At 38.4% G+C, this 27,609-nt stretch overlaps 1 protein-coding gene across 1 annotated transcript; it reads right to left on the bottom strand.

Moving 5' to 3' along the window:
• Positions 1 to 3,195: 3,195 nt before the first annotated feature.
• On the bottom strand, positions 3,196 to 27,257 carry SLC18B1 (solute carrier family 18, subfamily B, member 1). Its single transcript, XM_008587034.1, has 14 exons — positions 27,219 to 27,257; positions 26,147 to 26,302; positions 21,932 to 22,027; positions 21,516 to 21,589; positions 20,177 to 20,324; positions 17,173 to 17,329; positions 11,961 to 12,097; positions 10,532 to 10,633; positions 8,850 to 8,941; positions 7,607 to 7,702; positions 5,265 to 5,339; positions 4,095 to 4,188; positions 3,946 to 3,998; positions 3,196 to 3,719 (listed from the first exon to the last, which is right to left on the bottom strand). The coding sequence occupies exons 1-14, from the start codon at positions 27,255 to 27,257 to the stop codon at positions 3,653 to 3,655; spliced, it is 1,386 nt and encodes a 461-aa protein (XP_008585256.1). The 3' UTR covers positions 3,196 to 3,652.
• Between the last annotated feature and the right edge of the window lie 352 nt (positions 27,258 to 27,609).

Raw genomic sequence — 27,609 nt, forward strand, 5'->3', positions numbered from 1 at the left:
TTTTGCAACTACCATACAACCCAGCAGTTGTATCCTGAGCATTTATTTATCCCAGAGAAATGAAGGCTTAGGTTCCCACAAAAACTTGTTCATGAGTGGGCCGGCCCGTGGCTCACTCGGGAGAGTGCGGTGCTGATAACACCAAGGCCACGGGTTCGGATCCTATATAGGGATGGCCGGTTCGCTCACTGGCTGAGCGTGGTGCTGACAACACCAAGTCAAGGGTTAAGATCCCCTTACCGGTCATCTTTAAAAAAAAAAAAAAATTTTTTTAGGGGGTTTAAGAGAGGTTTTTTTTTTAAAAAAAAAACCGCTTTTAAAACCCCTTAAAAAAATTTTTTTTTTTTTTTAAAAAAAAAACCGCTTTTAAAACCCCTTAAAAAAATTTTTTTTTTTTTTTAAAAAAAAAACCGCTTTTAAAACCCCTTAAAAAAATTTTTTTTTTTTTTTAAAAAAAAAACCGCTTTTAAAACCCCTTAAAAAAATTTTTTTTTTTTTTTAAAAAAAAAAAAAAAAAAAAAAAAAAAAACTTGTTCATGAGTGTTCATAGCAGTTGTATTTGTCATAACCATAAACTGGATACAATCCATATGTCCTTCATCAAGCGAACAATTAAACAAGATGTCATATATCCATACCATGGAATAGTATTCAGAGAGATAAAGAAATGAGCTATTAATACATGCAAAAATGTGGATGGATCTCAAGTGCATTACATCTAGTGAAAAAAGCCAGTCCCAAAAGGTTACATACTATATGATTCCATTTATACAACATTTCTTGGAATGACCAGATTATAGAAATGGAGAATAGACTAGTGATTGTGGCTATTAAATGGCAACATGATGGATGTGGTAATGGGAATGTTCTGTATGCTGGTTAAGATATTGTACTGTAGTTTTGCAGGATGTTACTATTGGGAAAAACCAGGGTACCCAGGATCTCTGTGTATTATTTCTTACAACTGCATATGAATAAACAATTATCTCAATATTTTTAAAGTTTAATTTAAAAAAATTATACGTGATCTACATATATCCTTTTAATTTTTCTTTTGGGTTGATTTGTGTATCATATATATATTTGCATAGGTTGCAATATGATCTTAACATAAAACATAACTTTTTAAATTATTAATACATTCTACATTCAGCTACATAAAATATTCTCATTTTTAAAAAGGATTCTTTCAAGCTGGGCACCTTTGTTACATTTGGGAGAATACAAATATATGAAAATATAAACATATACACAGAGATTTCCTTTGATAGTTTTGACTTACCTTTTGGTTTCATTGTTCAAAGTGTTCTTTCCTCTATCTTTTCTCATATTTCTAAACTTTTTTTGTCATTTATCTTTATACTTGCAAAATCATAAAATGAGGAAGGGGTAAAGTTGGTTTTGTCCAAAGCGACTTTGCCAGCACCCGTGGCATGTATTGAGAGCAACGTGCTAGGAATGGAATAAAGTTCTCTGGCCGGAAAGCTTGGAATCTTTGCGTTGACCTTGAACTCTCAACGGCCGAGGTCAACCGTGCCGGTAACGGGCAGAGGCTGGCCATCCAGAGTGATGCCCAGGTGCCCCTGCGACCCCCGTGCTTACGGGCGGCCCCACGCCAGCTGGCACCGAGAGGCGCAAAGCACTGTAGCGGGGCCGGGAAGATATAACGACCGCGGTCAAGGCCCGACATTGCTCGGGGAAGGAGACCGACAGGCCATTTGTGCTCCTCATGCACTGACCACCCTCTGGAGGTCCGAGGGCCAAGGGGCTTGAGGGAACAGGAAAATGAAGAGACCATGAAACACACGGACATCCAACCTTGACGATCAGTGCAAACGATCCTCCCCAACCCTTGGCGTTGTCGTCCTTTAAGCTTTCATTTTGGTGGTGGGAGCGGGCATCCATCATGGTTTTAATTTGCCCCTTCAAGATCTGTTTTGCTCCTATTCTTCCCCATCTCACTAAGAGGCACCGCCATCCACCCACTCCCTCAAGCCAAAACCTAGGAGTCATCCTAGTTCTCCCACGACATCACCAAGTCCTGTTGGTTCCACTTCCAAGTACACCCTTCGGTTTCCATCTCCACTGCCACATCCCTGGTCCACACCATTACTGTCTCTCTCAAAGCTTCAAAGTTCTCCCTCCATCCCTATTTTCCAGCTTCCCCATTCACCGTTTACATGCAGACATGATGAACTTCCCAAACTGTGAATCAGATTCTGGCCTCACCCATTTAAAAACTGGCTCCTCTCTACCTCCCAAAGTGCCTCTAATTATTAGATTCCAGTCAGTGGGCCATGATCTCATCTTTGACCGGGTCAAGCTCTTTTGCACATGTTGTGGTCTGCCCTCCCTTTCACACATATGCTGTGTGGTCCACTCTCCCATCAGAATGAATGAATGGCAGTCTCATTCTCAACCCTTCAGATCTGAGCTCAAAAGTCTCACCTCCACGGAGAGGCCTTATCTAAATTAAGCCCAACCCCAGCAAGTTACTCACATCACCATGTTTTTTTCCTTCATAGCATTTCTGTAAGATAATTAGAAATTCTGATATTTATTGTTTGTTCCTTCCACTGATATAAATTACATAAAGGCAGAGATTATGTTTATTTCGGCCAGAGCGGAATCCCTAGCACCCAGCACACTGTCAGTCCAGAGAAGGCATTCAAAAGATATTTTCGAATGAATAAATAGATGAAACTATTTCTTCTTCTAAAAAACAAAAAGGTAAATTGGCCACAATGCCATGAAAACAGATAAGGAGGTATAAGAGGTGCATAACAGATGTGTTCACGTCAAACCACCACACAGATTTTACATGAGGTTGGAGGAAGCACTTCTCTAACTAACATGCATTTGTGTGTTGGCGGAGGGAGGGGGTGGGAGAGGTCATCTGTAGGGATGGGATATACTACCATGAGGAGGAAAAAATATATATATATAACAGAAGAACTAAAACACAGCAACATTAAGAGAAATGAATAATATTATACCAAATAATGTTTATAAATCCAGAATGTAATTGAAAGTAGATTACAAAACCGGAGATTGTAAGTACTATTGTTCTTATACCTTTTACACAAAGAAAATTTTTAGAAAAACTTATGGCCAGGGAATGCTGTAGAGTTTTTGCATGGCAGGCAGAAATTTTGTCTTCTGAACAAGAACAAAAGTCTCAGGACACAGAGAAAGTATATCTTTTAAAAACTGATTTAATAGTAAGTATTCTGTATATTTAATAGGAGTCATCTTTATATATTTTAAGCATATTAAGTTAATTCATTTCTTTCCCTGTTAATAAAAAAAGGTACAGAATAAAAAGTCAACAAAGGAAACAGGAGAACTAAACAGAGTCAATAACAATATCTTCACTGACAAGTTTGGTCACTTAAAAACACAAACTTTTCCTGGTTTTCAACCACTCTTCACAAACTAAATGTTTCAGATATGGCTGGTCAGCAGGCCAGCTTTTCAGGACATCAAGCGCAGCCCATCACAGGATCATCCAAAAAATACATTGATACTTCCAGGATGCTGGTGTGGACTTCATGGAGTTCTGTGCGTAAAATTAAGAAAGCCCTTCCAACAGTGATGTTCAAGGCCAGGAACATCCATCTCCCAATCGTATAACCATCCAGGATTCATAAGGCTAGATTTCATTAGGCAAGAGAACAGTTCGCTCTTCCTCTGAGCTAAGGATGTTTTGAGGTTTAGATCTACATTGAGGGACAGAAGAGGAAAATCTCAATATTTCTCATCTTGAAAGAAAACTCTAATATCTACATCTCTACCCAACTAACTCCTTAAAAGTGTCTACCAAGTGATGAGCCTCAGAGTGCCCAGAAAACTGCTAACTGGAAGAACAGATTTAAAACGGTATTTCTTTTACACTCCCACAGGCTGACTTTGGAGGGGAGAAAAAAGCCCAAAAGTTGATCATACCTTCTTCTTCTCCTTGAGTGCTCCAGTAAATAAAACAAGCCCATCGCTAATCCCTTTAACACAATTAGAGGTATAGGTTAATGTAAATTCTCCAAGTCAAATTCTTCCACACATAAAGAAAATGAAAGTCGAAGACTGGTTATACTCACACTTATTAGAGCCCACAGACCTTGTATTGCCGCTGCCCATTCAAAACCAATTTTCTCAAGCAGAAATCCACCCAGTGTTGGTCCTATAAAAGCACTAACAATGGAAAGAAAAACAGTATTAAAGAGTGTAAAAAATAATTACTTCATAAAAGCCACATGATCTCTCAATCATAGGTCTTCTTTGAATTGGAACTATAAGTACTAAAAAAAAAATCCCGGGGCCGAGCCCGTGGCGCACTCGGGAGAGTGCGGAGCTGGGAGCACAGCAGCGCTCCCGTGGGTTCAGATCCTATATAGAGATGACTGGTGCGCTCACAGCACTCACTGGCTGAGCACGGTGCAGCGGTCTCAAAAAGGACAAAAACACCCAAATTCCTGAGCATTGGGAATGCTCAGGAATTCTAAAATTCTAAAATTCTAAACAATTCTAAAATTATAACTTCTTCTGAAAAGTTGGTGGCTTACATAAAAATAGAAGACATGGGCCGGCCTGGTGGCGCACTGCTACAGTGCGCCGCTTGGGAGCGCGGTGGCGCTCCCGCCGAGGGTTCGGATCCCACATACAGACCGGCCGCTCACTGGCTGAGCGAGGTGCAGGAGCAACACCGAGGGTTGCGATCCCGTTGCCGGTCCCGGTCCAGTATGGGCGTGACACTGAGGGTTGCGATCCGTTGCCGGTCATGAAAAAAGACAAAAAGGAAAAAAAAAAAATAGAAGACATGACATGCATTCAAAAGAATTTTTATATTAGTCTATTCTCAGTATTTGCATCTAACATAACTCAATTAAATATGTACTTATTGACTATATATTACATTGCTAGCATACTGTTATAGTTCTGGTATATGTTCTGGTATAGTAGAAGATAAAAACAGATGAATGAATAAATAAATTTTGAAAATCTGGGACATGTTTCTGTTAAAAAAAATACAAGTATCACTTAAATAAGACAAACTATTGGGACCATTTTGATTAGATATTAAAACTGTTGGTATAACCACTGATTTTGGAGTCAGAGGGTGTGGATAGAAATCTGGCTCTGATATACTCCAGATATACTATCTGTCTTTGAGAAATTTATCTGACCTCTCGATGTCTGTTTCTTCATCTGTAAAATGGGAATAGTTTTTTCTATCTTGCAGGTGTCAATGAAATTCAATGACTACTCACCCAACTGACCACATTGCACTAAAAAGACCTGAGACAAGTCCCAATGTACTTAATCCTTCTTCGAATCCATTTTCACTGCAAAGAGAGACATGGGTGTATCCATTATTAAAAGGAAAACCTGTGTGAAAGAAAAAATTGCATGACACATAAATTAAGATAAACCAGGGATAATCCGGATAAAACCAACAGCAAGAACACTCCAATTCTAAGACAAAAAGTGAATCTAATTTGAAAGAATTTGTATAGTTAAATTGGCACGGTCCACGCCATGGCAGGGTCTTGAAAAGAACAGCTTGGGCTGCCCTTTCCGAGCTGACAAGGCCCCGGAGGGAGAGCTGCTGGTAGGGCCACAGCTACCAGCACTTGCTTTCACTGTAAAGATCTCTGCCTTGGCATAGTGGTGCGGCTTTCACTTTCTCTTTTGATGTTTTGGTCAGCGTGGCAGTTTACTGAGTTTCCAAAAGATGCAGAAAATGACACACAAACAGTTGTTGTCATAAAATTAGATTATCCCACAAAAGATCCAAGAAGATTGAACAATTCCAAATTGTCCCTTTTGAGTCAATTTATTATACCAATGGATGTTTTAAAAACACCTTATGAATAGCCATGAGCAATTGTTTTTACCAAAGAAATTAATAAACAATAGAAATCCCCATCCTCTTCCCACCATCTGGGTAAATGGTTATATGGATTATAAAATGGGAAAAGGAAAAATTTGGTACCCTCCTAGGGGACGTCCTAAATATGACTTAAGTTGGCAAACGTCATTTACAGGGGATTATATTAATGGTAAGAGAATGGTTGGAATTAATGGAAAAAGATACTATAAAAAGAATTAAGTTTATGAAAAAGAATGTGTAGAAACCCTGTTACTCATTGGTGTCCTAAGTTAAATAAAAACATCTTAGTAAGATATTGGGACAAAAACATATGATGCACAACTTTCCCTCCTAAAAATAAAGATTATAGATGGAATTTAGAATGCACCTGGTTTTGTGATGGATGGTGCTGTGCACTTTGACACTTTACACTGGGCCACATAGCCGCTAGATTAAGTATATGCATGATAAAGCTGTTCAAATATTTTTTATTCCTTTTCCAAATAAACAATAGGTTCATGCCTATAGAAATATGAGAATCATTAAATCAAAGTTAAATATATATAAGGTTTGTTTAACACTTTGAAACCGCAATCGCTGCCGTCTCAATTTTGAGTCAGACATATAATTTATGCTTGCTGGTAGTAGTAAGTTTAAGGTTAATACGAGAACAAGAAAGAAAAGAAACACAATGGTGAAAAACGTCAAGAACAGCGAGTCACGGACTAGTTGACCACACAACAGATATAATCACCAGAAAGATTTGGCTGACAACTGAGTTTTATTTACCTTGTAGATTATTAATTTTATGAGAACTGATGTAATTTTAAGAACAGTTTCCATTTAATTATTGACTTAATAATTTTAAAGGTTTATGTAGTTAAAATGCCCACATTAACCCCCCCGTGTTGTATAACAAATAAAAAAAGCTGTTTCCAGTCTGAAGGCTGCTTCAGCTGCTTTAGCTGCTTTGGCTGCTACAGCGCTGACAGCCCGCAGGCTGAGAACGTGCTTCAGAGGAACCGAGGTCTCTGCCTGTGTTTTTTATTTTCGCCGCCTTTCCATCCCTCTTTCAAAGACCCCCAACTCGACTGGAGCTGGTCTCCGGCATTAAATTTACTCCATGATTTTCTATATATATATAAAGATATTATCTTAATCATGACCTATTTGCATTAAATGCTCACAAAAATATATAATTAAGAAATTCTTAAAATGAGATAAAGATGTAAAAAGAACAATGGGCAACTTTTAGAAAACACAAAGGCAGCTACTTATTCCTATGAGAAACACTGAACTGACCCAGCACAGCCATAGTATTTAGTGTTCTTCATTATCATGCCCATTAAACAAAAGAATGATGGCCAAATGACATATGCCTGGTCACTCTATGCTCTTGTATGGATTTCTCCCATGAAAGAGGAATACTAATGCCTTTCCATTTTGCTTTGGCTTTTCAAAATTACACATCTGCTGAGGCATAAACCAAACCAAGCATCTATCCACAACCTACTTTACATATTATTGTATTAATATTACTATATATTATTATTTATATTATACTATTATTTATATTTATATTTATACTATTTATATCACACCATTTATATGCTACGAAATAACAAAGATTTAATATTGGGAAAAAATATCCAACATCCTACAAAATTGGGAAATTCAAGAAAGCCTGTGATGCTCACCGCTACTCACAAGACAGCTCTTCAAGCAATGGAAGTAACTTACTATGCACAACTGAGAATCTCTGGGAAAGTTGGAATCACACTCATTCCAGCAGAGATGCCGCTTACCACTAAAGCTAGCACCAACAGCCAGAGCTGACTGTAAAAGAATTTTAGAAAAAACAGAAACAAAAAATTAGTATTTTAAGAGATGCAAACGCTAATGCTAAGGAGGGCACGGTCCCAGAGTAGTTTCACAGATTATGTGACTAGTCTCATTCTCATTCCAATCTGATTTCATTTCATTCAGTGAGAACACCCTTTAGCTCCTTATATTTTTTGGGGGAAAAAACCCAATTCATCCTGATAGCTCAATCTCTTTGGTCACTTCATATCATATCTGGAGCCAACTTGCCTTCTCACCATACGAAATCCTTTTACGACTGGCTAAAGTGTCAATACTAATACTGTTCCTCCAATCACTTGGCTTTGAAATTCAATTGACTAAAAAATGACATAGAAGGGGAGGGGTAAAGGAAGAGACAAGAATCTACTACTTGTTTCAGGTTGGGCAGTATGCCAGTTACTTAACATACATCATCCTGTTTAATCCTTGTGATATAAATACTATTGTAGGCTCCTTTTTGCAGACAAGAAAACTGAGGCTCCTGGAAGTTAAGTGACTTGCCTCAGTTCACACTACCAGTAAGTGGCAAAGACAAAATGCCAAGTCTGAGGGACTCTGAAATCCCTCTCTCCATGATATGTCTTATCCCAGAAGTAACCTGAAAATGTCTAAGAAGCTCACTTTATTTAGCAAATAAACTACATTTAGAAAGCTTTAATGAGGAACTACTACTACATATTAAGGATGATACAGAAACAAAAAAGATTTGGTCCCTACCTCAGGGAGCAAGGAGGAAGAATAAAACACACACACACACACACACACACACACACACACACACACACACACACACAGATTTTTTTCCCCTAAGGACTATCAACTATAAAGTTTGGTAGCAAAAAATACTATTTTTAAAATAAAGAACAAACAAGTACACAAATGACACAGAGGGAGAATAAGCATTATTTCTCTTTTGATACAGATTTTATGCATTCCTATTTGCTTGTACCACTGCTAGGTTCTAATATGGTAAAATACTGTCAGTCTAACAAATAACTCAGTATAGTCCTAAATCAAAGCAATTATTTAAATATTAAGCCTTCCCAGTATTACATCAAAATTTTTTAGAATAATTCTTAATGCTGTTCGGCTAAAAATACAGATGAACAAAAAAAATTACCTTTTAATGTGCAAGACAGGGACAGGTCCTAAGAGCATGTAGCACCCTGCTGTAATTAAGTTTCCCAAAACGAGAAGCCATTTCCTTAGATGCTGGTAAAGAGAAAGAGAGTCTAAAGAAATTCTTAGAGGTAAAGACCCTGCATAATCAAACAATATAAAAAATCATTAAAGAACACAACTCATGATATCTAAAAATTCAAACGTATTAAAGAAAATAAAACTTTACATTTAAGAAAAAAATAAGTAGATGATAAACTCAAAAGCAAGGACAATATAACACAAAATAGGGAATGGGCAAAGAGCAAGTTATTCGTGGGAAAGGGAGTTTACTGCAGATTTTGCATGCGATGAACTATTCCAAATATAACAATTTAAAAAGCAGTTACCATGAGGAGCCCACTGAGTAGTTACAATAACTAGAAAAATCACATTATTTACAAAGTACCTGCTATAGACTGAATGCTTTTGTCCTCCCAAAATTCATGTTAAATTCACGTTAAATCAATGTGATGGTGTTAGGAGGTGTACCTGTGGGTAGTAATCAGGTCATGAAGGTGGAGCCCTTAGGAATGAGATTAGTGCCCTTATAAAAAGGGCCTCAGAGAGCTCTCTTGCCTCTTCTGCCATGTGAGGTTACAGTGAAAAGGCAGCCACGAATGAACAAGGAATCAGGCCCACACCAGACACCAAATCTGCTGGCACTTTGACCTTGCCCTTCCGCCCTTCAGAACTATGAGAGATAAATTTCTATTGTTTATCAGCCCCCCAGTTTATGGAATTTTGTTATAACAGACTAAGACGGTAACCAATAAAATCATCCCTTATAAACTACTTGAATCAGGTTAAAAATTACAGGAGTACAATATCTGCTCAGTTATATAAGACTATGTCTTAAAGCTTCGAACACTGTTTTAAGATACTTGCTTTTTGTCACCGAGGTTACTAAGTAATCCCCACGTTATTTATTTTATTTTATTTTGGTGGCTGGCTAGTACCAGGATCTGAACCCTTGACCTCAGTGTTATACCACTGTGCTCTAACCAACTAAGCTAACCGGCCAGTCCAATCCCTACATTATTTAGGTCTTGATAAAAATATATGCAAATCTAATGAACAGAGAAATGCAAAAAATAAGCACTAAAGCCATAGAAGTTTGGGATCCGGCTAATGCTACTAGTACTGTATGCTAGTCATCTGGACTGAATGGTTTAGACCAAGTTAAAAGAGAATAAAAGGAATTTTCTGTTAGGATGGCTACGGGATAAAATACATATTTTTGTGGCCAATCCTTTTACTCTGACAATAAACCTAAATTATCTCTTCCTAAAGCAGAATCTCTCAATTTGATCAAATCCCATAATAACCTCTGGAATTTTGCCCTAATTATTAAGATAAGGCTTTTTTCTTTTTTTTTTAATCAATGGAGCTTTTTCCTTTAGAAAGTCTGATCCCATAGTTTTTCAACAGTTTTATCAAGGACTCCTCTTTTCACAGATGAAGCAATTAAAAGGGAATCTGCTCAGGGTGGTGGCTGAGGTTAGAAGACATGGGAACCTCTCCATCAGTCCAATCAAATATGTCAGTTCCAACCAATGGACCCCTAGTGTTCCAGAGGAATAGCTGGAAAATCACTGGTCTAAACATACAAAAGCAACTCAAATATAAAGTAAGTGTACATACCGGCATTTTGTCACTCAGTAGACCAAACAGTGGTGAAGAAATGGCATAGGACAGTGCCAAACCCAGGAATACCAGTCCCACATATCCAGCTGGTAAATTAAACTGTAAAAGAAATCCTGAATTAAAGTTACATGGTTAAGTCAGTTTTTAAATTATCATCCATCTTTTCCTTCTACCATTTCTTCAGCTCTTATTACCATGAGTCTACTAATAACACTGAGCATTCTTCCTAATTTTTGTCTTACCTTTGTAAATTGGTTACTTTTTCACTATAGGAAAAAAAATAACTAGAGTCAGAAGACCTAGATATTTTGCGTTGCAGCATTTGATGTTAAACATATAATTTTGCTTCTATGAATCATAGCATTTGTATATGTAAAATAGTGTATTGCAGACTTTAGTGTGCATAAAAATTACCTGGAGAGCTTATTAAAAGAGGTTCCTAGACCCCAGACCTAGAATTTCTGATTCACAAAGTCTGGGATGGGGCCTGAGAATGTGCATTTCTAACAAGCTCCTGGGTGATGCTAAAAGCCCACAGGCTGCACTTTGAGGTACACTTGTGTGAAAAACACTAAAGATAATATCTACATTATCTGTCTCAAAGGGATATTAATATCTATCTAATTTAAAAATTAGATGGTGTGACACATTTTAGAAGCCTCTTAAATCTGTGAGCTATCACATAACTTTGATACTGTCACTATTACCAACATGATATAAATGCTTTCATAAAATTTGGTTTTCTGGACTGGCCCGTGGCTCACTTGGGAGAGTTTGGTGCTGATAACACCAAGGCCACGGGTTCGGATCCTATATAGGGATGGCTGGTTGTCTCACTGGCTGAGCGTGGTGCTGACAACACCAAGTCAAGGGTTAAGATCCCCTTACTGGTCATCTTTTTTAATAAATAAATAAAATAAAATAAAATTTGATTTTCTAAGTTGTCTTCATTTTCCTTAATTAATATCCTTAACTAATGTTCTTTCTTTTTTTTTTTTTTTTGGTGGCTGGCCAGTTCGGGGATCTGAACCTGTGACCTTGGTATTACAAGGCTGTTCTCTAACCAACTGAGTGTTAGTAACCAGACCAAGCTCAAACAAATGGAGGGATAGGATCCTTGTTAAGCAGATGATGCCCAAGCCAGACCTACAAAGACATGAGCAAGATCTTGGAAAGGGGACAAATGTTTTGGCCACTTACTGAAAAGCTTCTTTCCTTTATACTGAATCAGATCCCTAGCTCATAGAATTAGACCCCTAGCTCATAGAGATGTCACAGCAGGAAGGTACAGGCTACCTCAGTGTGCAGTTCCATTCTTCTTCCTTCTCAGAGCTGCTCAAAGGTCTGCCCACAAAGCAGGGCCCAAGAACAAACAACTATGCCCACCTGCTACAATGCAGAGCTCTTCAACAATCGGGCTACTCACCTTCTCCAAGACAAACAGAGACAGAGTAGGATCAAGGAAGCCAAAACACGCACTGAGTGAGGTGATGACAAAGGCTATAAGGCCAATCTTGGGTAAAGTGATGAGTTTCCAGAATGAGTGTTCACCTGGATCAGATTCTTTGGGGTAAAAATAAAAAAAAAAAGTAAATCATAGCAATTAAATTCTACTAACTTTATCTTTTAATGTATTTTTTTTTTTTTAAAGATGACTGGTAAGGGGATCTTAACCCTTGATTTGGTGTTGTCAGCACCACGCTCAGCCAGTGAGCAAACCGGCCATTCCTATATAGGGATCCAAACCCGTGGCCTTGGTGTTATCAGCACCGCACTCTCCCAAGTGAGCCACAGGCCGGCCCTTATCTTTTAACGTATTTTGAAAAGTAAAACTGGTAAGGCCATCTTTATCTGCTAATCAAGATAACTGTACCTCTGAGTTTGCCTAAAATTATATGCTGTCAACATCTGTATATAAGTTATTCAAACCTAGAGGTTACATTCAATTTTATTAAAAATAACTTTTCAAATTTAAAAAGAATCAATTGGAATCAGAGTGTGAGAGGATGACGGGATTTCAGGTTATAGGGTAACCAAGAAGTAAGGCCTTCCCCAGAAGAGATACAGAATATGCAAAGTCTGATTTGGTGCATGGGAAAAGCATCACCAGAGAGATACCAAGGAACAAAGTGTGTGTGTGCAAACCTGCATTAATTTTTTAAAAAAACAATTTTTTTTTCTTCTACTAGCAAAGCAAATTCTGGATTGAAAGGGGTGCTATTGAATCCTATGTAAATTACATTTAGCATTCAAAGTCAATTGAACATCAACCTTACTTCCCATCATTTCCCCAAAAATAACTTCTTCATTGTTCCAAGCATCAGGCATGGCTATTTCCAAGTCTCCAATCATATTGCATGACTCCTTTCTTTTTTCCTGCTAATTTTTCATATTGTATTCACTCTATAAGGACTGGCTCTGGCCCTAATTCTTCCATATATTTTACCTTTCTTCACTTTCCTACAGTACTTTTAGTCTATCTACAAAATTTAACATCAAAATTATATTTTGCTTTGTATGTTTACTGTTGTTTGGTGACTTTCCTCTCTTCCAATTAACTTAATGAACAAAATCTTTGCTGAGCTAGGCACATGCAAAATTCTGGGCATACAAAAATAAACAAGACAGACCCAGACCCTGACCCTGTTCTTGCAGAGAAGTTACAATGATGAGTGGAGAGAGCTTGGATGGAGCTAGGAGGGTTTCTACTGGAGCATATGAGAGAGATGCCTTAAAACACCAGGGAGGGCTGTATAGGAAAGGCTTTCAGAAGTAGTGAAATCTAAGCTGGTACCTAAAGAATGAGCTTGAGATGAGCAAGCAAAGGAGGAAGGAAGAATAATCAAGGCATATATATTATTGGAAGACTCAGAAGTGAGAGGAAACTATACTGTGTTTGAGAAAATGAGAGAGAAGATGCAAAGTATGTAGACTGAGATTGGGGTAGGGTATGCAAACAGTGGGGGAAGAGATCATACTGCAGAGGATGAAGTGATAAGATTATGGAGGATCTCATAAAATATGCTAAGAAGCCTGGAAGATCATTAGGGATTTCAAGCAGGAAATGAGAATCAGACGTGTGATTTAGAGAGATCTCTCTTCGGCCCTTTGGAGGATGGAGGCAGGGGGACTGGCTAGGAGGCTTTCATAGTGATCCTGGCCAGAGATGATATTGGGTGTGGATGTGGAAGCTCTTTGAGGGCCAGGATCAGCCCTCATATACCCTCATTTCTCGCACAGCACCAAGCACATTTCATTAGTCTATAAATACTTGTTGAATAATGATCAAGTATGGAGCAAAGTACAAAAAAGTCATAAAGTATGTTTCAGCTATTTTAGGTCGACTTTTTCAGGATAGAAGAGATAAAAGTCAAACCTTGGTGTTAATTTCTTAATTATCAGCTAACCATTCAATGATAAACCAATTCTGAGCATAGCCCCCAATACTCAACTACAGAAACATTACCGTATGCAGTTCTACTTAGAGAACAAGCACCACCATGTGGCTCAGCAAGGTATTGCTAGCAGGAAGACAAGTTGGTGTGAATTTTGAATCGATACTAAGTATGTTAATGAGTCACCTTCACAATATAAATTACAAAAGATTCCAATTCCAATTGGTTATATTTATTGTACATATAAGAAGTGTTACGTATTTATGTAATAAGACAAACTATTATGGCATAAATGATCCCCTTCCCTAAAATCCAGGATGGGAAGAGGAGTTATCACAATAAGTATATAAAAACATCCATGAAAATGAACAAATAATTAGTTTAATTCATTTGTTGAAGAAGACTAAATAATGAAAACTTTGGGTGCTACCTGATTCAAGGGACACATAGCAGAATCACCTGGGGAGCTTTTCAAAGTTCCTTGGGTACTCTTATTGCTTTCTCCAAATTCTGATACACTCTTCTTGAAGACACTTGACTCCCTGGTTGATAATGCCTGCCTCAGGAAGCTACTGTTAGAGATGGTGATGTGGGGTAGTCCTCAGGTATGATGAGGCTGGAAAGAGGCTGAGTACGTGGCACTACTTTTTCAACATCTACTCTAATGATCTAGAATGTTTAGAAAAACTCCCCAGAAGAAGAAATACAAATTAAGTTTTGCAGGATGAGCAGGGTTAGGTAGAGTGGGAGAGAAATATGTCAAATCATGTGACTTATCTACTTCAATCTAACAATAGCTCCTACTGGCTTTCAGGATAACGTTCACATTTCACGGGTTTAAGGATTTTTTTTTAAATTTTAATTGACAAATATTGCATATATTTAGGTGTACAATATGATGTTTTGATATATGTACACATTGTGAAATTAAGCCATTACCTCACATCCGTTTCCTTTTTGTCTGGTGAGAACACTTAAATTTACTCTCTTAGCAAATTTCAGGTACACGATAAGTTGTTAACTATAGTCATCATGATGTACAATAGATCTCTTGAACTTACTGGACTTAAGGATTTTGATAGGAGGATTGACATGTCCACGACACTATTTTAGAAATATTTCTTTAGACTAGTACAGAAGAGCAGATATAAAGGATGAGGGTGAGGGACTCAGCCATCCAAAGCTAAAGCCACATTGTCTATGGGTCTAGAAGGATGTAAAGGAGTGGGAGAACCTGTAGAATACAAAATTCTGCCAATATCAGAAAAAAAAATTGTTTAATTTTCTAGCTTCTGTCTATAAACTCTCCTAAAATAATTTTTTAAAGTACTCCTAAATGGGAACACCTAAATCTACATTTACAAACTTAATATTATCAATCTTAGAGATTTTTTTAAAATATCAGTTTTTTTCCATTCAATCTAAATAAAGGATACTTCAAGGGCCGGCCCGTGACTCACTTAGGAGAGTGCGGTGCTGATAACACCAAGGCCACAGGTTCAGATCCCTATATAGGGATGGCTGGTTGGCTCACTTGGGAGAGCGTGGTGCTGACAACACCAAGTCAAGGGTTAAGATCCCCTTACTGGTCATCTTTTAAAAAATAAAGAAAGAAAGAAAAGATACTTCCATAGGAAAAGAGGAAGTTCAGCAAACTCTTTTGTTCATAAAAATATAGCTAACTGGAACTTTGTTAAGCTCAATAAAGATGAAAGGAAATTTTAATAGAGAAATAGCAGAAATGAAGAGAAATAAGTACCAAGTAACTAGGCTGGTGGTGATTAGAGGGGGCTGCAAAAGACACCAACTGGGGAGAGGCAGGGGAGGTGATGAGTATAGGTCAGTCTCAAGGAGTAACAGATGTTGGGGCCAGATGTTGTTCTAAATACTCAGTTCTGCCATAACTAATTAGTATGCTTTAACAAGGTCTTTCTTCCTTGTCTAGTGTGGCAAAGAGTTAATGAAAGTTTTTCTCCTGTCGCATGAGAATCTGACCTGCTGTCTACTTCTTAATTATCAGTCAAGTACACAACAAATCAACCTGAGCACAGCCCAGGATGCTCAACTACAGAAACAGTGTCATTACACTGAGAAAGAGGCCAAGCACCATCGTGTGGCTCAGTGTGGTACTGCCTCTCTAGCTCTGGTCTCCAATCCCGTTCTCCGCTCTATAGTTCAAAGTCTAGCACTTCCCGCTAGTACCCTGATAGGGTACAATGTCCACTATGTTACTAGGCAATTTTTTTAACAATAAAAATAACCCTGTGATAGAGTTTGGATGTTACTGTCTTCCCAAAACTCATGTGGAAATCTGATCCCCAATGTGGCAGTGTTGGGAGCTGTTTGAGTCATGGGAGCGGATCTCTCATGAATGGATTAATGATCTCCCAGGGGGAGGGGGGTAGTGAGTGAGATCTCGCTCTGTTAGTTCCCAGCTTGTACCCGCAGGCTGCCTGCTCTTTTTTGCCATGAGTAGAAGCAGCCTGAGGCCCATGCCAGACTTAAGGTCTGTCCCAGAATCGTAGGCCAAATAAACCTCTGTTCTTTATAAATTACCCAGTCTCAGTTATTCTGTTATAGCCACACAAAAACAGACTAATACACCCTGATGATAAATTTCATCTGGACAGAAGGAACTACAAATGAACCAGGAAACCATGTTTTCTGCCTCCCTGAGTGAGGTGACTCTCGTAACTGGCATGTCCCTCATGGAGACCCTGGCAGCGATTCCTATGCATTTATTACAGAGCAGGCTGACGCCTATGAGGCATGAAGCTTTGAAGCCAGCGTGACTCCCATTGCTGCCTGATGTGGACCTGTGTTTTCATATGTGGGCCATGCTGCACAGTCACCTGCAAGGACCACTGGGAAGGAATGGCTGGCATTGCCCTCCTATCTTAAAGCTTTCTGGGAAGACTGGGGTCTCATCAGGACCAAGTAAATTCTTGTTCTGAAATTTAGTTCAGTTCAAGAAGCCCTTTGGTGGGCACTTCATGTGGTAATGGCTTATGATCGGAAATTAAATATTTTCTATTCTAAAGATTGGAAAGAATTTGTGATATGTAAAAATTCAAATAAACCAATCGCCTACAACATTTCTGAAAAATGATAATCAGTTCCTTTAGGGTGCTCTTAAAAGCCCTTATTGATTACACACAATAGAAGTGAAAATCTGGTAAATTGGTCTCTTACAAAGGCATAAAAATTTAAGATTCTCAAAATGAGTAATAAATGTGGACTTACCATAACTGGGTAAAATACACATGTTGAGTGGAACCATCAGCAGAACTATACATCCCAAAATAATAAAAGGCACCTCATAGCCAAAGGATTGATACAAAAAGCCACCTAAAGGAGGACCTAGTACCAATCCCAGTCCAGAAAAAATCTCAAGACTTCCCTAAAAACAAAAGAAAATTGAGTTAATATATTTCTTTTGAAAAACTCACAGGGCACTATCTGAAAAAAGTTCTTTCTGCTTCACAATTTAAACACACACACACACACACACACACAAACACACACATACACATACACATACAACCAAGATAAACCAAAAATTTAAAAATACATATTAAAATTATAAAAGCACTAGAAAAATATGGGAGTTTTTTCTCTTTTAATTCTTATGATAGAGAAGGTTTTCTAATTATGGTATAAAACTCAGAAGGCATAAAAAATGGATATGTCTGACTACATGAAAATATGAAAAACTATGCATGGAAAAACACAAAAGACAAAAAAGAGTAGAGAAAAAAATACTGACAAAGAACTAACTTCCCAAATTTATTGATAGAGCTGCTACTAATCAATGAGAAAAAAATGAACAATCCAATAGGAAATGCTGTAAACTATTGACACATAAAATGAAATACAATAGCTCTCAGAAGGAGCAGCTCATCTTCACTTTTTAAAAGAAGTGAACAAATTTAAACTACAAGATACTAATTTTCACCTGTCACCCATCAAACACTGTATGCTGCCAAGGATATGGGGAAGGACACATGCATTGCTGGTGAGTGAATACCGGAGGGCCATTTGGCACATCTATCAACATTACAAATGCACATACTCTCTGACCCAAAATACCATTTCTAGGAATTTAATTTACAGGTATAGCCATAAGATGTGACATGGTATACATGCAAGCTTATGAGTTATAGCACTGTTTGCAACAACAAAAGATGTGAATAATCTAAATATTCACCAACAATTTAAATAAACTAGGTTACATCCACACAGTGAAGTACCATACTGCCAGTAGGGAAGAGGCAGAGTAAGGAAGCTCTTTATATGTAGATACAAAGAGGTCTCCAAAATGATTTCATTGTTATTGTAATCAGCAAGGTGCTAAACGGTGTATACAGTAGGCTACCATTTGTGTAAAGAAAAAAGAGGGGAGAGGAATCATGCTATCCGTGTGTGTGTGTGTGTGTGTGTGTGTGTGTGTGTGTGTGTGTGTGTGTACATACATGGAATCTCTCTGGAAGAAACCTGTAATATCTGCTGCCTTCTGGGACGGGTAATGGAGGGCTGGGCACCTGGATAACAGGTGTATATACAAAGGCTAAGCAACAATAATAAATAGAACATATTTTCTGTATTTCATATTCTCTCTTGTAACTTCTGAATTTTGTACCACATAAAGTTATTTTGTTAAAGTTAAAATAAACAAAACAATGCTATGGAAAAAAAAGTTTCCTATTACAGAAATTACACCATTTAAAATAAATTTAGTCTTTAGGGGCTTTAAACAGAGACTGTGACTTGCAACCTCACATCCTCAGATCTCAGAGTACACAAAAGTAGTCCATTAATAACTTTCAACATTTCATAAAGAATATAGGAATTCTACCTTTAATCACAATAAGGTCATCCAAATTAACTACCATGTTAGATGTGTTAGCTTTTTGTTGCAATTTTATATAGAAACTTGGTATGGCAATACTGGTTTCCTCCAAGTATCAAAAAATCCAACGGACTGTTGCCATCATCACAGGAATTTCTTGGTTAGCACTTTCCAGAGCATTCCACAGAACACCAAATCTTTAAGACATCAATAGGTATTGCTTGAAAAAAGTGGTTCTGTGGTCAAATTTGAGTTGTGGAACATCTAATAAGATATCTCTACTCCAGGATTTCTCAGAGCATTAAAACACTAATATGAACTGGGGGACAGCATACAGCACACTCCAAACTTGCTTGGCCATGAAACCCTGTTTTACAGAGCACGCCAACTCTGAGTCCTTCTTGAGAAACAGATTTCTGGGAACTGTAAATGGTACGCCTGTTACAGTGGCCACCACCACTTGCCAAATGGCTATAGAACCTAAAATGAACCTATCCAGCTATTAATGTAACTGGTTAATAAATAGCGGGAAGAACTATTTACATAGCAGATAGTTTATATGACAGCCAAAACTTTCAAACTACAGTATTAAATTGAATAAATAAGGGAGTCTTTGGTAGTAAGCTGATTAGACTCTGAGGTCTAAGGAATAATTATATGCTATGAGGGTAGTGTTTGGTCTGATATGCAGACCAGGGTCCAGGGATGCCTGTGCCCAAAGAGAGAGCTATGGGAAAGCCTGGTTGGGGACACAGAAGCAGCTGCCCCGAGCTGGAACAGGAAGGAATCTGCTATGTCACTAATACCAGGTCTATAGGCATCTATGCAATACACAAGAATGTAAGTCAATATGACACCACCAAGTTCTGGATTTTTATGTCAAAATAAAAGGGCACTCCCCAGATCCCCAGACTGACAGCTCAGATGCACACAGTGACTTCAGGAAGATCTCTAAGATCACTTGCATGAATCTGGGAAAAGTGGAGAAGGACTTGAGCATGAAATGAGTCTTTTGCCACTAGCAATAACTCTCCTCTAAAGCAGAGAAATGCTTCGGGCAGTCCAGTCACAATCTAGACTACAGGGAGAGACAGCAAAATACTACTCGTGAGGTTTAAGAGAAAGTGGTAAGGAGAACAGCTGATTTGGACCATATTTACCTGTCAGACCACCTATTTGGGGAATTCTAAGACCAGAAAGAGCACCTAAGTGACACTAACAGCACATGTACTGACAGCCTTGCTGCTAGAAGTAGAAATTGGGGTAAAAGGTAACAAAAACACAGAGAGGAGAGAAAAGAAGATACAAAAGAATAGATCCCAGCTTTAACTTAGAAGGTCAAACAAATATTTCAGCCCACATGCAAAGGAAAATATGAAAAATTTATAAAATACATACCAATACTGTAGCCACGTTATTTGGAAAAGCCTTTGCGAGGATAGAAGATGACGCAGTTATTGCTGCAGCAAAGCTCACTGCATCCATTACTCTCACTAGAAAACACATAGCAATAAATGTTGGTCCTTCTGGAACTTGGTCCAGTACGCTAAAAAGGAATAAGGCAATTTTCAAATGCCAAGCTACTGAAAATAGGACATCATCTACAGTATCAGAATAAATCTCTACAGAACATGAATTTTTTAAAATTTTGCTTTGTTATACTTTTAGTAGGAGGAAAATACCTTTTTTTTTGTTTTGTTTTGGTGACAATTTTATTCATAACAACAGCTTAGTTTCCCTTTTCTGCGGACATAATTGGTCCCCTAGTGATAATAGTAAATAGGCCTTTTTGGCATATGCAGAATTATTCTGACAAGATCTATATAGAAGAAAGAACTTCTTAGTTTCAGGTCTCTTCTGTGGTGGGACTGAAACCTCCAAAAAAAATTAAAAATGAAGGAAATAGAAGACCCCACCAAAAAAAAAAAAAAAAAAGAAGGAAAAAAGAAAAAGCAAAAAAACCACTTCATTTAATATAATGGTTTTCTATATTATTTGCCACTATGCTGCTGGTTTAAGGACTCTAAGCTTAAGAACGTTCATAGCTGTGTTGCCTCTGGCATTCATTTTCCCTTTTTTCTGGAAATAGCAATGGGGGAACTATCGTGCTCCATGCTTTGAAGTGAGCACATGGCCCGGCCTGGCCAATCAGAACACTCTTTCCCCCTGGCTACAGTGGCCATGATGAAGAGATGGGCCATAAACAAAGATCAGGACAGTGGGGCTCCATTCTGCAACCTTTACAGGAGCTGTCACAATAGTGGCACTCTCTCCCTTCTGGAGCTGCTAGGGGCCATCGTGCCACCAAAAGGGGAGAGCTTGCCGAAGACCTAAGCACAAGGAAAGAAAAGCAAAGCCAGGAAGTTGAGAAAGATTACTGATGACATTGTTTTAGCATCTGTATCCAGATGTTTCTGAGCTGATTCTTTAGGATTAGAAACTCAGTTTTTTGCTGAAACCACAAAGCTTCTGTGACTCAAAAAAAGTGAGTTAAGTTTCTGTCACTCACAGATTCAGTAGCCAGCCTAATGGTGATCCCCTGAAGGACACTTTCCTTAAGATCAATGTCATTCATCCCTGTTCTGTATATCCCCTAACTCCTTCTGCCATTAGTCACATGCTATGCATCCAGCTGACAATAATGGTACTGACAGATTTAAAGAGCCATAATATCTTAACCTGAAGATAGATTATAAAATCTGTTCAAGCTCCCATACATATCAAAAAAATGACTTACCCAAAGAGAATTGTAACTCCTCCCGAGACAAACATTCCTGCTACAAACATAAATTTTGTTCCAATATGTACGAGCTATAATAAACGTCAAAGAAGAGTGGTAAATTGATGACTTCTACAAGTCTATACTGAGATAAACAAATCTATTGTATCTCAAAATATAGGATTAGAGAAGGCACGTACAGTAATATAATATTATAATATTTCTTTAATGGAATGGCAATATACATTGCTTGCAAACATGGAAGGAAGTAAAAATCAATCAGCCCTAAGGATGGAACTGTCAACAATGGCACAATTTATAAAACTAAATGGTGATTATTTCTGTATCATTGAAAATTCCAGACTCATAAATTAGAATAACTCTTTACACAATTTTTAAATATTAAAATGTGCATATGAACTTTTAATACTTACATATTTTCCAAATACCAAAGATGCTAGCAACTCAAACAAAGCATAACACCCGAAGATCATACCGATAATGGTATTGCTGGCACCCTTCTTTTCAGCCTTTAAAGAAATAGAAATGGGAACAAAGTTTGAAAGACAAATTAGCACCAGTATATAAAAAGTGGAAATATTAGACCTGAGCACCATTTTCTTTTGATCTTGTGAAATCGTGTATGCAATTTCAAAGATTATTATTCTAAAATAAACAGGGTGGGGAAGGAAGGGAAACTAGTTTAAATAGTAAAACCTAGTTTCTGACGTGAAATTCACTTACCGTACTATAATGATTTGTTAGGTTTAGCTGGGAAAAGTCAGAATTAGAGAGTATAAACAAACGCAGAAAACCTTGGATGAGGAAATCTGGACTCTACTTCATAGTCATAGGACTAAGGAAACAGCTGATTTAGACACATTTCCGTTTTGGTATCACATTTAGTTACAAGACTGTACACCACTAAAAACAAACACTCGCCAGTCAAGAAACTCAAGAATAAGCAGTTCCATAAGCCAGCACGTGAGTCATACCAAGCCCATTCAGTCTGGTTCTCTGTTTTTGGCCGTGACACCAATTACCTTACAGTTTGAAGAAGACAATTTTCCCTCCTGGCATCAATGACACAGATGAAAGACGTTTCCCTGACATTCTACATTCTTCTTAAACACCTAGGGCAGTTTATCATCCATCAATTATAATTATTAATGTTTATAGTCCATTCCATTAGTGAGCTCCTCAATTTGCTACAGATGATAAAGTATTTATCTTAAATCTACTTCTTTTGACCTTCAAATGCTACTGTTGTAATGTACAACTGAATTCACATATAAAAATAGAGAGAAGTTTCAAAAACTTTTTCAAACCCTGGAAATATGGCAGATCCTTACATCAGGTTTTAGCTATAGCAATTTAAAGACTTAAAATATGAGGTTAATTTCTTCATGACAGGATTGGCAACTTAGCATACTGTGAAGTACAAAGTCTGAACTACACAACTGTCTGTCCTGACAGTCAGCAGTCACTTACTGAACACCTTCTATGTGTCAGGCATTATAAAAGCAGTACATATTTATGGTCAGAAGAGTCTGACTTAGATTCATCCTTTTGCCAGAGCTTCAGATCTTCCACAAATAACTTTATTCAACACAGAAGTGTGTGCGCACACAGCGTGCACACATGTAAACTCTTACACCCTTCGAGATCCATTCTCTACAACAGCCATCATCGCATTTTTTTACCTTTTCTCTCTGAGATTTTAAGATAAAAATTTTCTCCATCCATTTCCATGTAAAGATACCATCATAAATACTTGCGAGCAGCCCCAAAATAATAATAAAAAGATACCATAATCATTCAATTCTTGTCTTTTTCAAAGATGTTTTTTTCATGTCACACTACACCTATTTAAACAAACCCTACATTTCTCATAGCATCATACCACAGGAAACCAAATAGGTATACTTGATTGTTCTAAGCTAACCTTTAGGAAGGATCTGCCTTTCTAGGGGAAGACCCCCAGAAATGTGGTCCCTAAGCACCTGGTGGTGGGTGAGGGCAGGCATTGCAGCAATTGCTTATGCAGGTTGTGAGCCCATAATTCCATAGGCTTCATAACTGGTCACTGCCATTCCATGTATTAATAACCATAAGAGATAATGGTGTGGAGACAAGAGAGATCTCAGTAGATCTCTTTAATGGCATCCTAGTAAAAGATTATGCTGTATGTAGACTGGAACATGAAGTCTACATTTCTTTTTTTTTTTTTTAAAGATGACCGGTAAGGGGATCTTAACCCTTGACTTGGTGTTGTCAGCACCACGCTCTTCCAAGTGAGCTAACCGGCCATCCCTATACAGGGATCCAAACCTGTGGCCTTTGTGTTATCAGCACCACACTCTCCAAAGTGAGCCACGGGCCGGCCCCTGAAGTCTACATTTCTACTACACAAAGGTCCGGTTCCTTAAAGGAAAGGTATTATCAAAGGAATCAATTAAGATGTAGGAAGAACATTCATGGGCCAAATTACATTAGCCATGTTTTTTGCTTAATAGAGCTGATGAGCATTTAATTCTAGAATCTGGAAGAAAGTATGTAATGATTATAGCAACTAATATTTACTGGACCCTTACCATGAACCAGAATCTCTATCAAGTGCTGTTTTAGATGGAATCTAACAACCATTAAATAAGGAATGTATTTTTAGCTGTCCCTGTTTATAGATGAGGACACAGATTTGCAAAGATTACATAGTCATTGAGCCACTATAGTTTCCACCATATGCATCTTCCCACACTCACTGTGGAAACGGAATGGTGATGGTGACATAGGCTGTCCTAGAACCACATGCCACAGCAGTGGCCGAACACCACTTTTGGAACGTGGATCCTGCTTCACATTAGGAAAGCAATAAGAGCTAACAAAAGCAATTTCTGGTTCACATGTCATCCTCTGACAAGTAAGGAGGGTGGCCAGAAAAATGATGAATCTGGTGTAGGAATCCTGCACCAGAATTTTAAAAGGGCACTGTTTTTCCTTTGCCCAATTAGCTCTTTCTAACAGGAAGGTGATAGGACATGCAGCAGGAACAGTGAGGTTTTACCAATGCATTTGTCAACCATAAGGTTTTCATAAGAAATGAAAAGGAAAAGCCCACTCTTCTTATCTACAGCTTTCAAAGTTAGAATGTTCTCTCTCCTGCCTTTTGTCTTCTTTCTTCAGCCTTCCCTCCCATAAGCAAAAAACGTAATCAAAAACTTAAACACACACACACCCACAACCTAGTTTTCCTCTGTCCATAGTCCACCTAGCTGAGCCAGGAAATAGCCTTCTGGCTGGTCAATCCACTTACTACAATTCTTCTCCATCTTAATTCCACAGGCTTCCCTATTTTCTTACAAAACCCAAATCTGGCCAGCCCCCTGTCTTGCTTAATCACCTCTGATGACTTTCCACTGACTAAATCCCTGGCATGCATCCAAGCTCTTGCATTCTAGCTCCAGCCTGCTTCCTAGGAGACCTCACTAGGAAAATACACACACACACACACACACACACACACACACACACACACACACACACACATTTTTTTTGGGCATGAAAGTGGAATGGTGTCCCCATGGACATTTTTATATAAGAAATGGAAGAATTAGTTGAGGGTACAGAGAAATTTTGACTAGGAAAAGGTTAGAGAGTGGTAAAAACCTTTTACAGAGGCAGAAGCTGATCACCATTTTCCAGCAAATTGAAATTGTCACAATTTGCTGAGATATCATTCCCAGTCTCTTAACTTCTGAGACTTTCCTCATTTGCAACTTCATGAAATTCTCACTATTTTACCTGCCTTATAGTGTTGCATAGACCAAACATAAATGGGTGAGAACGTCTATTGTAAACTAGAGAGCACTGTATGGGTACAGAGCCATACTGTTCCTTTAGCACAGAAGCCACTTTATTCTCTTTTGTAGCACAAAGAATGAAGGACTACATGCTATCGATGCAGTTCAAGGATTGAGAAGCTTGCGAGTTCATTGTGAGCCAAGGCATTGGCAAAGAACACAAAATAAAACACATGGCCATATTGTCTCCATGCCCCCAAGCCAGTCCCCTTCATTTCATACTACTCCAGATGCCAGGTAGACTCTCTAGGAGTTATTCTGAGTATGTTCCATTATCTATAGATTCTATAACCATATAAAAGGCTATAATCAGAGGGAACTAGGCAATATTAATCAGAATTCCTCCTTCACATAAACATTGCCCCTAGAGTCCATAAGAAATTCAAGTCAGTAAAGGGAATTTAGTGGATCACAACTTCCTAATACCAAAATATTAATAAGCCAGAAATTTCAGGTAACGGTTACTGTCTTAATATAGACATTTTGCGGGAACATTTAAATCTCAGTGATTCAGTGCAGAAACCAAATAAAGATTAATCAAACTACGTGGTAAGCAAAGTAATCCTCAGGTCAATTATATTTAGGTGAATTACCTCCCAAGAAGATGTTCTTTCTGACTGGATTTTTTCTTCCTGGTTATCAAACATTCTATAAGAAGTATTCTGTTGGCTTAAGCTCCCACATTATCTGTACTATATGCAGATTTTTACATTTTACATACTGTAAAGTGAAACAATTCAAAAGGCTTTTTTAAAAATTAGAGCTCATAAGGATATTAAAATGTCTTACTTCCTTGGGGAAAAAGGGTCCAAGGATAGAATAGCACATCATGGAACCTAAGTTCATCGAAGCTGCCGATATCAGTACAGAAAGCTGTTCTCTGGAAAGCCTCCTGGGTGTCTCTCGTGCACTTTCTGCAGAGCCTTCACCTTGAATGCAAACACGCTGCAATTACAGGCATGTAATTGGGACTATTGATTGAAGTACACAAGTATCATTTCTGTGCACAAATGATGCACTCTGAGGATAACATCTGCTGAACCTAGGGATATTTTGAATATAACACATTTGATCAAATGTAACACAATCCCTGTACATCACAGCAAGTTTGAAAACATGCCACTTTCATTTGCTTACTGGTCTCTATTAGAATTTCAGAGCAGAAATTTTCAATCCATCTGATCTGTTTTGCCTTCACCTTAATGCCTATTTTGCTGGTGCTTACTAAATCCCTTCAACATGGATGAAGCAGCACGGTGATCTCCAAAGGGTACTGTACTCTGAAAAATAATGTCCCCTATTTTCTCAAGGTACTAGTTTCATATGCTACATAGATACAATAATGTTACCTACAATAGCATGCTTCTGGAAAGACAACTCCCACAAATCTGTAAATCAATCCTTTTTTTTTACACTAAATTACTGGTTTTTCGCATCAATTCATTTAACACATTCCCAGGACTAAATGGTCATTTCACTTAAAGACACCAAGTCAGTTACTCAGAGTTTCAAACATCCAATGAAATCCATTACCCATTTTTAAATTAAAGGGTTTTGAGGGAAAAAATAATAAAAATATTTGATTTGCTCTGTATTTCAGAGGTTGCCATTGCATTACAGAAAGAAAAAAATCTGTGCAACATGAGGAAGTTTTAAGAATCTTTGTTAAAATTTTGAAGTAGATGAGGAAGGAAAATGAGAAGCTAAAAAAAAGGGAACAGTGGGTACGCGAAAGGTAACGTTTTACTTATGCCTAATGACATATTTATTGAATGCATTATTAAACGCACAGTACTTAAAAGCAGAGATATAGGGAAGAAAGTCATTACAGACCGTACCATATGCAGTCCCCGAACTTTACCCCTTCCAGAGAGAAAAGAAACGCCGGCCCGAAAGCCATGGTCAGGCCCCAGCCTCTTCGAACCTCTCGGAAACAAACCAAGCTAAAGCCAATTCAATCGCTGCTAAGGACAGGCCCGAAGCCACCCCGGCGCGCCGGGCCACGCTGCTGTCGGTCACCTCCTGGTGGGCGCGGGCCCTCGGGGTCCCCCGGCGCGTCCATGCGCGGTGCGTGCAGTCGCCGCTCCCGGGGACAAGCCCGCGCCCTGGAACTCGACTTCCAACGAGCGGACAAGCTGGTCGGCGGGCGGCCACTGCTCAGCCGGCAGCAGGTACCCCAGACTCCCCGCCCGTGGCCATCGTCGGGAGTTCCACGAAGCCTTTAGAAGACACTGTGCGCCCCGGGGGGCGGG

Source organism: Galeopterus variegatus, unplaced genomic scaffold (assembly GCF_000696425.1).
Source record: "Galeopterus variegatus unplaced genomic scaffold, G_variegatus-3.0.2 Scaffold114, whole genome shotgun sequence".
Lineage (NCBI taxonomy): Eukaryota > Metazoa > Chordata > Mammalia > Dermoptera > Cynocephalidae > Galeopterus > Galeopterus variegatus.